The following is a 14,272-nucleotide window of genomic DNA, read 5'->3' as shown; positions in this document are numbered from 1 at the left end:
GAAAGAAAATAAAATGAAAATCACAAACAACACCACAAATATTAAGCAACACAAATGCCTACAAAAAATAAGCGAAATTGTGGATAAAACTCAATTAAAAAAAAAACAATTCAAATACGTCATAAACATCAATCACGAACCAGACGATAAAATAAAAAAAGATTTAGAAAAAAGTTGGAACAAAAAAGATGTTTTAATCAAAAGTAATAATACAATTCAAAATTCGAAACAAAAAAAAAAAAAAAAAAAAGTAAACTAACCCCTCTTTTAGAGACCCTGTAAAAAAAAAAAAAAAAAATAAAATAAAATGAGATCTAGCATCTCAAGGAGAAGCAAATAATAATTGCGTTATCCAATTCAAAAAAAAAATTTATAAATATATAATTAATAATTATATAATTGAATAATACTTTGTTATCTTTATTTAATATTAGTTTATATTTATAATATTCAATATTGTTTATAAAATTATTCTTTAGTATTTATATTATTTATAATGAGTTGACAGTATTATTATTATTATTATTATATTATTTAAATGTGTGTCAACTATAATTAGTAATGTAATATGCATATTTAATATCTATTAATTTTATAGAGTAACTTTATTACAAAGTTATTATTTTTAACAAGTTAAAGCAATTTTTTCTTTTTTTTTTAGAAATTATTTAATTTTTTTTTTATAAATTTTATTTTTTTATTTGCTTTCGATGAAATTTTTATTTTAATAGCAAATAATTTGAGAACTGATACATTTTTATTTTTGTTGTACTTTAAAAAAATAAAAAGAAAACAATTATATTTCTAAATTAATTTTTACAATTTAATAAATAATTTTTTTTTTTTATTTTTAATATTTTAACTTGGATCTTTTAAAGAAGAATTAATTAGATCACTTTTGCTATTACTAAAACTTGTTGAAGATTTATTTGAATTTTCAATTTCAATTGAAATTTCCAAAGTATTAAAATTTGAATTTGTATTACCACTATATCCTAAATCAAATGTTGAACTCTTTTTACCTTTAGAATTACTATTTGAATTTTCCATTTCACTAGAACTATCATTATGAGTTTTAATTGATTTAAATAATACATAAACTTTCCATTTACCATCTGATAATACTAACATTACAACTAACTAATAATAATAATATAAAAAAATAATTTTATTAATAATTAATAATATTTTTTTATAATTGGTGTAATTAATTTTATTTTTTAAAATATTAAAAATATTTACCAATTGAAAAAATTCTATTACACCAACAATAAATAATTTTAAATATTGTCTTGGTGTTTCATAAGTGTCTGTATAATACATATTGAAAATAAGTTCTTGTATGATAATTGTTACTGCTACAAAAATAACTGTTGATAATAAAATCTTGGTTTTTAAAATCATAATATCAAAATGACTAAATGGTGTTGACTTTTTATGTTTTTTTAAATGTCTTAATAAATAATAACCATTAAACTTTTTAAAAAAAAAATATTAAATAATTAAAATTAATACCATTAAAAAAATAATAATAATAACTAAAATAATAATAATAATAATAAAATTAATTACCGAAACTATTGATGCATAAATTAAAAGTAAAATTAAAAATCCAACAGACTCTGCTGTTTCAATATTTTTACGCAAGGTTATACTTGAAACTGTAAATTGATAAATTATAATAACAAGGGCAAAAATAAATGTTGAATAATTAATTGGTTTTGCTCGATTTAGTCTAACTTCTTCTGAAATAAAAAATTTATACATAATAAGTAACCCTTTTTTTAAAAAATAAAAATAAAAATAAAAAATTAATAATTATATTAAAACATAAAGAAAAAAATTAAAAACTATATGATTCTACTTACAATAATGTTGAATAAAAACCCAAGCAAGGAAAATTGCTGCAGTACCTAATGAAAAGAAAAAAAAATTTGGTGTTCCAATACCTAAAAATAATTTGTTTAGAATTATTATTGATTGAATTTTTAAAATAAAAAAATAAAAATAAAAATAAAAAATTTACCTAATTGGTGGTTATCATAGAAAAATGCTGTTTGAATTGTTCTTAAAATACAAAATAAAGATTGAAAAAAAAATACAAAAAATCTTGTTGTAGTTTTTGATTGTTTTTTAATCATTTTAAGAATTTCTAAAAATGCTTGATAAAAACATATAATAAAAAAATATGTATATGCTATTAATCTTAAACCCATAAATGAATATGTTAATTTATCAAATGAATCTGAACCTGTAAAATATTCTGTTGATTCCATTTTTAGAAATTATTTTTTTTTTTTTTTAAACAATTTTTTTTTTTTTTTTTTTTTATTTTTTTTTTTTTTAATTATTTTTGTACAAGATAATTTCTATTTTTATTTTATATGATTGATTAAAAAAAAAAAGAAAAAAAAAAAAGAAAAATAAAAAAAAAAAAATTATTAAAATAAAAAATCAAATTTTAAAAATAATAAACAAAATAAAAAAAATTGTGCACATGGTTAAACCGTTTTGAGTGTAAAAAATAAAAAAATAAAAAAAAATTAATTTTAAATAAAAGAAAATAAAATATAGGTTGATTGATGAGATTGCAACGAATAGTTTCACGGCACAATCAAAAAACAAAGTGTTTTAAATAAAAACCACAAAATTTTCAATCATCAAAAAAATATCTTTTTTTTTTATTTTATTTTAGTCATATGAAAATTATAGGCTTTATCAAAAATAAAAATAATATTTTTAAAATAAAAAAAAAAAAAGATATTTTTTTATTTTTTTTCATTTTTTTTTATTTTTTTCATTTTTTAAAAAAAATAAATTTTAGACAAAAAAAAAAAAAAATAAAAAAAAAAAAAAATTATAAAATTTTTTCAAAAACAATTTAATTAAAAAAAAAAAAAAAAAAAATTTCAAATGGCTAATAATAATAATAATAATAATAATAATGAAAATAAAAATGAATATTTATTTTGGAAAGTTTTTAAAAATAAATATTTAATTAAGAATATATTTTATCAAATGACTATTGAGAATAATGAGTTTAATTATTTAAAAATTGATAGAAAAAAGTGTAATGTAAATTCAAGAATAAAGATTAACAGAATTACTCATTTAGAATGGTTAACAAGGAACGGATACAATGGGTATTATAAAGGGGATGATTTATTAAATGATAAAATTAAATCAAAAAGAAGGTTAAGAGTTGATAGGGATGCAATAATTATATTCTTGGAGAAATCAAAAGGTGATAGAAGAACCATATCAAAGTTATTCAATTATGAAATCAATAAAGAAGATTTCAAAATGTTAGATTTAATAAAACAATCAATTCGTGCAAATAACTTTACAGCTGTTAAATTCTTTTCAGGTGGTGATAATGAAGAAAATGATGGTTATCAATTACAAATTTATCCTTCAACTTTAAAATGTGCATTACTTTCAAAAGATTTAGAAATTATAAAATATATTTTTAATAATTTAATATTATATAATATTGAAAATAATTTTAAAGGTATTGGATTAAATGGTTTATTAAAAATTATTACAACAACAACCACAACAACCACCACCACAACAACAACAACAACAACAGCAACAACAATTAAACAAAATAAAGATAATGAAATAATTGAATTTTTAATTGAAAAATTTCAATCAATTGATAGTGACCAATTAAAAGAAACAATAGATTTAAATTATTTAATTATGGAAATTAAAAATTATGAATTAATAGATAAGATATTAGATTTAGTACCTTCAAAAATTAAAATAATAGATAAAAATAATAATAATAATAGTAATAATAATAATAAAAAAATAAAAAATAAAATTAATAATGGTTATATTAATATCGATAGTGATATTGATAATGATAATAATAATAATAATAATAATAATAATAATAATAATAATAATAATAATAATAATAATAAAAATAAAAATAGTAATAGTTATATCGATAATAATAATGATGATGATGATGATGATGATGATGATGATGATGATGATGATGATGATGATGATGATGATGATGATGATGATGATGATGATAATGAAAATAATGATGAAAATAATGATAATAGTTTAATTAAGAATTTCCCAATTGAATCATTAAATGGATTTAATTCAATGGAATTACTATCAATTTTAAAATTAGTATTTAAAATTAAAAAAAAAGAAATTCAAATTAAAGATATTAATCAATTTTATAAATTAGAGAATTCAAGTGATCAAATTAAATTTATAAAATCAACCATTATTAAAGAATTAAAAAAAATAAATTTAATAGTTGAATATTTCATAGAATATGATGAAATTTTAGATGATATTGAATATCAAGCTATCAATCCTAATGCTAATGGTAATAGTAATGATAGTGGTAGTAATGATAGTAATGATAGTGGTAGTGGTATTGATAATAATTTTAATAACAAATTAGAAAATTCATTATTAGATGAAATTTTTTCAAATTTTAGTTTAAATGGTTTAAATTATTTAATAAAAAGAAATTGTTTAAAAAATAATAATAATAATAATAATAATAATAATAATAATAATAATAATAATAATAATAATAATAATAATAATAATAATAATAATAATAATAATAATAATAATAATAATATTAAAAAAGATTATGAATTTCATAATGATAAAACAAATTTTAAAAAAGATCAAGAAAAAATAAATTCAATATTTAAAAGGTTTAATTCATTTATTAATCTTTATAATCAACAAACAGTATTATCATATCCAATTGAAAAAGTTTTATTAAAATATTCAGAATTTGGTTATTCTTCAATCATTATACCATTAATTAGTAATAATAATAATAATAATAATAATAATAATAATAATAATAATAATAATAATAATAATAATAATAATAATAATAATAATAATAATAATAATAATAATAATAATAATAATAATAATAATAATAATAATAATAATAATAATAATAATAATAATAATAATAATGAAAATAATAATAATAATAATCCTTTAGATTTAGATTTAAAATTATTACAAATGATAATTAAAAATTCAAAAAGATTTGAAATTGATTTTGAAAAAAGAATATTAGAAGATTCATTATTAAAAATAAAGAAATCATTAATAAGTAATCATAGTGAACTTGAAAAAAATATTGAAAAAATTTATAGTTTAATTTTAGATTCAATTTTAAATTTAAATTTAGATTCATTAAAATCAATTTATAATTTTATTTTAAAACAGGGTTTTGAACAATCAACATTATTAATTCAATTACCAAAATTAAAATTTCAAAATCTTTTTCATTATCAAGATGAATTAATTTTTAAAAGAGTAGATGAAAATAATCATCAACAAGATTTTAAAATTATTAAAGATATTTTCAATTTTTTTAATAATATGAAATATATATCAAAACATTTTTTTAATAATATTATTAAATGTTTAACATCATCAAAAGAATTTTCATTAAAAGAAAAGGAAAAATTAATTAAAAGAATCAATTTTACAAGATATCCAAAATCATCATTAAAAATAGTATTTTTAAATTTAATTCAAAAGAATTTTAATATTTCAAAATTAATTTTATCAAGAATAATAGATAACAATAACAACAACAATGGTGATGATGGTGATGATGGAGTTGTTGATATTTTCAATGGATTTAAAAAAAGTTATAATGAAATTATAAAAATTAAATTTGAACAAGAATTAGGTAGAGATAAACCATATATTATTATAAAAAAGAATTTAAAGAGTGAATATTTAGATAAACCAATTCAAGAAGAAGAACTTAGTGATGAACATTATGAAATGGATTCAATGGTAAATCAATTATATGAATATGATGAAATTTATTATTTCATTGATAAATTATTATCGAGTAGTGGTGGTGGTGGTGTACTGATTAATCATAAAGATTGTTTTCAATTCATATTTGAACATTTATTTAATTTAATATTACAATCAAAACAATGTACATTGGAGCTAGTGAATGAATTAATTGAAAAGTATAAAGAGTATCAAATCAAAGTACCACATGGTTTTTATCAAATTTTCAATTACCTTTATTTGAAATCACCATCATTGGCTCATTTCACTATGGAAACTTGGGACTTGTTTCAGTATGGCTATTTCCGTGTCAATCGATATTTAAATGATAGTCACTTCACATTTGACTACATTTACAATTGTAAAGATTGTTTTGAAATCTTTACTAAACTATCAGACAGTTTCATTGAAACCATTAGAGCCACACTTTATTTTGAAAATCCAGCAGAACAAAAACAAAGTGATTATGAAACTTTGAATGAGAATTGCATATTTCTAATGGATCTCAATCTATTAGATTATTTCTTTCGTTTTATGACTCACACAAAATCAATACCATTCTTAAATGCAGATTCATTATATTTCATAGTTATGAAATTCGATAATATCGATAGAATCGAAGAGATCATTCAATTTTTATTATTGGAAAGATGTGAAGTTACAGTTTTAAAATTATTAGAAGTTGCAATTGAATCTGGTAGAATTGAAACTGTCAATTATCTATTATCAAATTATTTACAAGAATTAACTAATCAAGGACCTTTAAAAACCTATTATACAATATTTCAATTCAATAATTTATCAATTTTAAATATTTTCTTATCAAATGAAATTTATAAATCATTATTAGCATTATATGAAATTAATAGTGAAATTCAATATTCTGATAGTGAATCTTTTAAATTCATTAATGGTACTTATGAAAAAGATTTTTATAATAAATCTTTTAAATATGGTTATTTATCAATTTGTAAATTATTAGAGGAACATTATGGTTCAAATAATAATAATAATCAAGATAATAATAGTGAAAATAGTAGTAGTAATGGTGGTAATAATATTGTTAAATTAAAATTAAAATTAAAAACTATTGAAAAAGCAATTCAAAATGATCATATAGAAATTATTAAATATTATTATTTAAATTATCCACAATATAAATATTTAATTAAATATTCTTTAAGGAAATTAAAACCTTTAGATTTTAATTATTTTAAATGGTTAAAATAAATAATAAATAATAAATAATAAATAATAAATAATAATAAATAATAAACAATAATAATAATAAAATTAATAATAATAACAATAATAAAATTAATAAAATTAATAAAATAAATATAAATTATTTGTTTTTAATTATTTCTTTTATTTTTTTTTTTTTTTTTAAATAATTGTAATATTTTTTAATTTTTAATAACAGAACCTTTTAACTGGGATCAAGGTACAGAATATATTTTTAAATGAATCAGCAATTGTTACACGATGATATTTTTGATGTGCAATGTAAATATTTTGTAAATGAATATCATCATGGTATTCTGATCCTAAGTTATTTAAAATTGGTGATTTTGATGTTGATTTATATTTTTTTGATTGTTGTTGTTGTTCAGTTTCTTGTTGTTGTAGTTGTTCGTTCTCATCAATACAACGATTTTCACCATTTTGTAAAATTGTAGAAGTAGTTGTTGTTGGGGTGGTTGGTTGATAATTTTCAATATTATGAATAAAATTATAATTCTTTAATAAAACTTTGTGTTGTTGTTTTAACTGTTCACTTGTTATACTATCTGTACTTTCATCATTATTGTTACTACTACCACCACCACTTGTTGAACTACTACGAACTATTGTTGGAAAATGAAAATTAACTTGTTGTTGATTATTTGGATTATTATTTGAATTTAATACATTTGGACTATAAAGTGATGAATGACAAACAAAAGAACTAAACTTTTCATCTTGATTTTTTAATTTACATGATGAAAATATTGATGCTGAATCACTATTAAAATATTGATCAAAATCACTTTCAAATAATTTTTCATTCAAATCTTTTCCTTTATTTTTGATATTAATATTGTTATTATCATTATTATCATTTTTATTATTATTTTTATTTTTATTATTATTACTTTGAATTGAATTTACATTATAATGTTGATGAAAGTTAAGTTGTGCTGCTGAAGAGCTACCTCCCGTTGAAGATATATAAATTGATGGTGAAGAAGAAGATGGATAAAAACTATAATAAGAAACTGATGGCGAATTTAGAAATCCTGGATTATAACCAGCAGTGGTTGTATCTCCATTAATACCAACTAGTGGATTATAATTCATAAACATGCCACCTCCACTAACCTCATTTGAAAATGATATTATACCACCATTAAAATTATTAAATAATAATGAATTTACTGTTGCACCACCTGTTCCACTACCACCACTACCACTACCAACACCATTATTATTGTTATTATTATTTATATGGTTATTTAAAATTGTGTCGACACCATAATAAATTTTTGAATTTTGTTGTGGTAGAGTTGAAGGTAACATTAACATACTTAGTGTACCCATAAAAATTAATAATGCAAAATAACTTGAACGAGAGAATTCAGTATTTGAATAGATTGGTGGTAAATTCTTTAAAACTCCTTTTCTTTGTAATTTCATTACACAATAATGTAAATGATGTGGTGATAAATTATAAACTCTATGACAGATTGAACAATACCATTTATTGCATTTACCAATCCATTCACAAAGACATTTAACATGTACATGTCTTTGAGTACCTTTACAATCACATGGTCTAACTAATCTATTACCAATATTCTTACGTTGTCTCTTTGATTGTGAAATTGGTGTTAATTCTACATATCCGCCATTACTATTTCGATTTAATTTCTCTTTAAATTCTAATTCTTCTATTTCTATATCTTTTGATTTTATTGAATTTTCATTTAAATTAAATTCTTTTTTATCATAAATTGGATCTTCAACTTCAATTTCTTCTAAACAAAATCTACATTCAATTAACATTTTTTTTTTTTTTTTTTTTTTTTTTTTTTTCTAATATTATTTTTATTATTTTATTTTATTTTATTTTATTATTATTATTATTATTATTATTATTATTATTATTATTATTATTATTATTATTATTATTATTATTATTATTATTATTATTATTATTATTATTATTATTATTATTATTATTATTATTATTATTATTATTATTATTATTATTATTATTATTATTTAATTTAATTTTTAATAAGGTTTTAATAACGAGGAAGGATTTCCAATAAATAATAAAAAAAATTAAATGTGAAAAATATGGAAATCCTTAAAAAAAAAAAAATTGTTTAATGTGTTTTTTATTTTTTTTTTTAATTTTTTTTTACTAAATTATTTTAAAAAGGTAAATTATTGTTAGAAAAATTTAAAGTGAATATTTTTTAAAGTGAAATATAATAATAATAAAAAAAATAAAAATAAAATAAAATAAAAATATGTGTTTATTACTATTGGAATAGTTAAAAAAATGAAATAAAAATAAAAAATTAAAAAAAAAAAAATAAAAATAAAAAAAATAAAAAGAGTAGAAAGTTATAAAAATCAATGTTTGAATTTGGGGTGTATTGAGAAATTTTTTAAAAAATCTAATTATTTTCGTTTTTGGGGGTGGGTTTATTTGGTGTGTTTATGAAATGAAAGTTAATTAAACCACAAACACTATACCAGTATTAAAAAATAATTATTATGGTAAATGTGGGGTTCCTAAGATCGAATGTTTGTTTAAATATGAGAAATTCCAAATTTACCAAATAAATAAATTACCGCACATAACAATATTAACAATAATCATAATTAACCACCTGGTATTAAAAAAAATAAAAAATTAAAAAATTAAAAAAATTAAAAAATAAAAAAAAATTTAAAAAAATAATGCATATTAATTACCTATAGAGCTAAATGGGTGTTAAATTTAAATAAAAATTAATAGATAACAGTTGAAAAATATTTATCTCTTTTTTTTTCTTTTTTTTAATTTTTTTTTTTTGAATTAATTTTTTGTTTAATAAAAAAAAAAAAAAAAAACAAAATAAAAAAAAAAAATTGGTGGTTTCTTCCTTTTAAAAAATTGTAACCTATATAATTTAATTTAATTAATTTTTTTTTTTTTTTTTTTGAAAGAAGTAAATTATTCATAAGAACGAGAAACCAATCGTTTTTAAATTTTTATTTTAATAATATTTATTTTTTTTATTTTTTTTATTTTTTTTTTTTTTTATTTTTTTTATTATTTTTTTTATTTTTTTATTATTTTTATCAAATAATGTGATATATACTAAAATAATTATTTTGTTTTTATTATTGTTTTTTTTTTAAAAATACATCTTTATTTATTTTTTTATTTATTTTTTATTTATTTATGTTATTTATTTAGTTTTAAATAATTTAATATTATTATTATTATTATTATTATTATTATTATTATTATTATTATTATTATTATTACTATTATTATTATTATTATTATTATTATTATTATTATTGTTTTAATAATTTAATATTATTAATATTTAAATTAGTAAAAATTGTATAATCAAAAGGATCACTATAAAAGATTTCAAGCACAATTGAATTAGGTATTGATGAAGATGAAAATAATTTTTGATTAAAATTTGGGGATAAATATAATTTTTGAATACTTGTTGGAATGATACCAGATTCAAGTGGGTGGTTAAAACCATCTTTTAAATAAACATTCTTAATATTTGATAATGATCCAATTGATAATGGTTTACTTATATTATGAATGATAATGGTTGTGACAGTGTTTGGAAAATAGTTTTGAGGTATCTCTTGATTGAAACCATCCAATAAAATGACATTTTTAATATTTGAAGGTATTGAAAATGTTTTAATATCAATTGTATTTGGTCCAAATGCTATTGATGTAATTTCATAAATATCAACATAATTACCAATTGTATAATATGTTTGTCCATTACCTAAAATTATTAAAAAAAAATAGTAAAAAAAATAAAAAAATAAAAAAAATTTTAATTTATTAAAATTATTATTTATAAATTATAAAATATATATTAATAAAAAATAAAGCTCTCATACTATCAAATGAATTTGAAACAGGTATTAAATTATTCATATGCATCTTTATTTAAAAATTTTGATAAATTATTTTTGTACGTTTAATTTTTTTGTATGTTTAATTTGTTTTTTTTTTTTAACAAATTAAATTTAAAACAAAAAAAAAAAAAAAAAATTAAAAAAAAATAAAATTTAATTATGAAAAAAAAAAAAAGAAAAACCCATTTTGATTTTTTTTTTTATTAAATTTTTGTTTTTGTGACATTTTATTTTTTTTTTTTTGGTATTCAAATTTATTTTATTTTATTTCATTTTATTTTATTTTATTTTATTTTTTTTTTTTTTTTTTTTTGATTCAATTGGATTATTTTTTTCTGATTTTATTTTATTTTTTTTTTTTTTTGATTTATTTGGTATTCAAAATTATTTTATTTCAGATTTTATTTTATTTTTTTTTTTTATTTTTTTTTTTATTTTAAGAATTAGTTAAAAATTAGTTTGGAATTGTTTAGTTTATATTATTGGCTCTGTGCCAAAAAAATAAAAAAAATGATTTGTTTTTTTATTTTTTAAATTTTTTTTTTTTTTCCAATTTTTTTTTTTTTTTTTTTTTTTTTTTATTTTTTTTTTTTTTTTTTTTTTTTTTTTTCGTTTTATTGGAGTGATAATAATAAATTTCATTTTTGTGCAACCAGAAAAATGAATATTGATAAAGTTTTTAAATTAGCAAAAGGTTTTTTTGGTAGATCAAAGAATTGTAAAAGTTTAGCAAGAGAAAGAGTTGAAAAAGGTTTAGAATATAATTATGTTTCACGTAAATTAAAGAAAAGAGATTTCCGTAAAATGTGGATTGAACGTATAAATGCAGGTGCTCGTCAACATGAAATGACCTATAGTGATTTTCAAAGAGGTTTAATTGCTAGTGGTGTTGAAATTAATAGAAAGGTACTATTATTTTCAATTGGTGGTTTTTTTTTTTTTCACAAACAGAAAATTAATATTAATACTAATATTATATATTATTATTATTATTATTATTATTATTATTATTATTATTTTAAAATAATTTAGATTTTATCAGAATTAGCAGTTTCAGAACCATTTAGTTTCAAAGTATTAGTAGATCATAGTAAAAATACTGTATCAAATCTTCACCCAAAATCTTATATTCCATTGGATCAACCTAAAAATTAAATAAAATATATATACAGAAATAAATAAATAAATAAATAAATAAATAAAACATACGAAAACAATAAATTACTTTTTAAAATTGATTATTCAATTTACAATTTTTAAAATTGAATAACAGTGGTTATCAAAAATATGGTTTTTCTAAAAAAAGAATTAAAATTTTAAAATAGATTTGGTGTGTGTATATATATGAAAATATTTTTATTTTTGTTTGTTTTTAGGTTAAGTTTATGTTTTTTTTTGTTTTTTTTTTTTTTTTTTTATTTACAGTTTTTTTTTTAAAATTTTTTTTTTTTTTATATACATTTAAATTAACTTTAATGGTAGTTCTGTTTTTTTTTTTTTTTTTTTTTTAAAGGCTACCTGAACCTATTGCTTCTTTTCTTTCTCTCTCTTTTTTCCTGAATTTATTAGTAATAAAAATAATAATAATAACTATTAGTAAATAATAATAATAATAATTTTGAAAAAAAAAAAAAAAAAATTTAAAATAATCTACATACAAAAGTAAATCATCAGCAGAATTACGTTCAAATGAAGGAGCTTTCCATTCTGGGAAGAAAGTGGACTGGGATGTATTTGTTGCATTTGATTCAAATTTACTACCATGAACACCAATATTAATTGAAGCGGCTATATTTTCGTCTTTGAAACTTGGTGATTTGTTCAATGGAGTACCTTTAAGGTGACCTCTAAGTTTAGTTCTTTCTTCCAAACCTTGTTTCTTTAACATGTCATTTCCTAAAACATCACCCCACCAAGTTTTCCATTCAGCTTTCCATAATCCCCATGGGTCTTCTTTTGGAATTTCCATTTGTTTTGATTCCATTTTTTTTTTTTTTTTTTGTTTTTTTGGTTTTCTTTATTTATAATTTATTAATTTAATTTAATCTATTTATTTATTTAATTTAATTTATCTTTATTTTTATTTTTAATATTAGTAATTATTTTTAAAATAAAAAAAAAAAAAAAATAAAAAAAAAGAAAAGAAAACTTTTAAAAATTAAAAAAATAAATTTAAATAAAAAAGAAATTAAATTCTAAAAAAAAAAAAATTAAAATAAAAAAAAGAAAATTATACTAAAAAGGTAATGATAGAAAAAAAAAAAAAATAATATTTATTTAGAATTAGGGATTTTAAATGAATTTACCTTTCTTACTATCAAATCCTAATTCAAAAAATAATATTAATATTAGAAAAAAAAAAAAAATTAAATGAATATTAAAAATTAATAAAAAAAAAAAAAAAATTAAAAAATAAAAAAATAAATAATTAAAAAAAAAAAAAAAAAAATAAAATAAAATAAAAAATAAATTTAAATAAAAGTGTTTTTTTTTTTCTCAATCTCTACAATTATCATTCACTATCTTGAATTGGGCATTTTTATCATTTTCAAACATATCATAAGAAAAAAAAATTAATAAAAAAAAAAAAAAAAATAAAAAATAAAAAAAGTGTTTTAAAAATAGAAAAAAAAAAAAAAATAAATAATTCCATTGATAGGAACATTAATTTTGTTCAACAAACGCAAAAATTTTTTGAAAAAAAAAAAAAAATACACACAAATCTAAAAAAAGAAAATATGTTGTGTGAGATAATAAATTTACATTCACTTTTAACCAAGTGATTTATTGGTTATTAAAATTTTTTTTTTTTTTTTTTTTTTTTTTTTTCATTTTTTTTTTTTTTTTTTTTTTTGTGTGGGGTAAGGGGTCAGGGGAGTGTGGTTAATGGGGTCAAGGGGAGTACATTGTATATTTCTATATTTGATTAATCCTTTCAATAATTAAAGTGGGCTCTTAATTGAACATTGGCTATTTATTTGAGTGGTTTGCCAATTTCTTTTCCTCTCTGTAATTTTTAAATAAAAGTATTATGTTAATAATTTAATTCTAATAATTTGAAAAAAAAAAATAAAAAATAAAAAAAAAAATTTTGTGGGGATTTTTGGTGATTAAGGGGGTGAACAATGGAAAAAAAAAAAAGAGAGATTGAGAAGAAAAAGATAGAAAAAAAAAAAAAATATACCACATAAAATAAAATCAACATAAAAAATCAATTAAAAAATTTACACATAAAAAAAAAAAAAAAAACAACATACTAATTTAACATTCAAAGCCTTCTCTAATT

General features: G+C 17.4%; 7 protein-coding genes across 7 annotated transcripts in view; 2 read left to right on the top strand and 5 right to left on the bottom strand.

Annotated features, from left to right (window-relative positions):
- Positions 1 to 858: 858 nt before the first annotated feature.
- On the bottom strand, positions 859 to 2,276 carry DDB_G0273299 (hypothetical protein; the record flags this gene model as incomplete). The annotated part of the gene is made up of 5 exons (XM_639660.1): positions 859 to 1,140; positions 1,243 to 1,476; positions 1,573 to 1,778; positions 1,869 to 1,913; positions 2,027 to 2,276. The coding sequence occupies 5 exons, from the start codon at positions 2,274 to 2,276 to the stop codon at positions 859 to 861; spliced, it is 1,017 nt and encodes a 338-aa protein (XP_644752.1).
- Positions 2,277 to 2,913: 637 nt separating this feature from the next.
- On the top strand, positions 2,914 to 7,056 carry DDB_G0273075 (armadillo repeat-containing protein; the record flags this gene model as incomplete). The annotated part of the gene is made up of 1 exon (XM_639659.1): positions 2,914 to 7,056. The coding sequence occupies one exon, from the start codon at positions 2,914 to 2,916 to the stop codon at positions 7,054 to 7,056; it is 4,143 nt and encodes a 1,380-aa protein (XP_644751.1).
- Positions 7,057 to 7,239: 183 nt separating this feature from the next.
- DDB_G0273077 (hypothetical protein) lies at positions 7,240 to 8,871 on the bottom strand (the record flags this gene model as incomplete). Its single annotated transcript, XM_639658.1, has 1 exon — positions 7,240 to 8,871. One exon carries the CDS (start codon positions 8,869 to 8,871, stop codon positions 7,240 to 7,242), a length of 1,632 nt encoding a protein of 543 aa, XP_644750.1.
- A 1,515-nt stretch (positions 8,872 to 10,386) lies between these two features.
- On the bottom strand, positions 10,387 to 11,011 carry DDB_G0273297 (hypothetical protein; the record flags this gene model as incomplete). Its single annotated transcript, XM_639657.1, has 2 exons — positions 10,387 to 10,850; positions 10,969 to 11,011. The coding sequence occupies 2 exons, from the start codon at positions 11,009 to 11,011 to the stop codon at positions 10,387 to 10,389; spliced, it is 507 nt and encodes a 168-aa protein (XP_644749.1).
- Positions 11,012 to 11,646: 635 nt separating this feature from the next.
- DDB_G0273295 (hypothetical protein) lies at positions 11,647 to 12,141 on the top strand (the record flags this gene model as incomplete). Its single annotated transcript, XM_639656.1, has 2 exons — positions 11,647 to 11,892; positions 12,019 to 12,141. The coding sequence occupies 2 exons, from the start codon at positions 11,647 to 11,649 to the stop codon at positions 12,139 to 12,141; spliced, it is 369 nt and encodes a 122-aa protein (XP_644748.1).
- A 352-nt stretch (positions 12,142 to 12,493) lies between these two features.
- Positions 12,494 to 12,970, bottom strand: DDB_G0273079 (hypothetical protein; the record flags this gene model as incomplete). The annotated part of the gene is made up of 2 exons (XM_639655.1): positions 12,494 to 12,542; positions 12,645 to 12,970. 2 exons carry the CDS (start codon positions 12,968 to 12,970, stop codon positions 12,494 to 12,496), a joined length of 375 nt encoding a protein of 124 aa, XP_644747.1.
- Positions 12,971 to 13,960: 990 nt separating this feature from the next.
- Positions 13,961 to 14,272, bottom strand: part of cinD-1 (hypothetical protein) — a gene marked incomplete at both ends in the record, with an annotated part of 869 nt that continues 557 nt past the window's right edge. The window contains 2 exons of the mRNA XM_639654.1: positions 13,961 to 13,993; positions 14,244 to 14,272. The exon at positions 14,244 to 14,272 is cut by the window's right edge and continues 76 nt beyond it. Coding sequence (XP_644746.1) covers positions 13,961 to 13,993; positions 14,244 to 14,272 — 62 coding nt within the window. The remainder of the gene's footprint in view (positions 13,994 to 14,243) is intronic.

Source organism: Dictyostelium discoideum, assembly GCF_000004695.1.
Source record: "Dictyostelium discoideum AX4 chromosome 2 chromosome, whole genome shotgun sequence".
Classification (NCBI taxonomy): domain Eukaryota; phylum Evosea; class Eumycetozoa; order Dictyosteliales; family Dictyosteliaceae; genus Dictyostelium; species Dictyostelium discoideum.
Note: the sequence above shows the minus strand (reverse complement) of the source record. Positions and strands in the feature narration are given on the sequence as shown.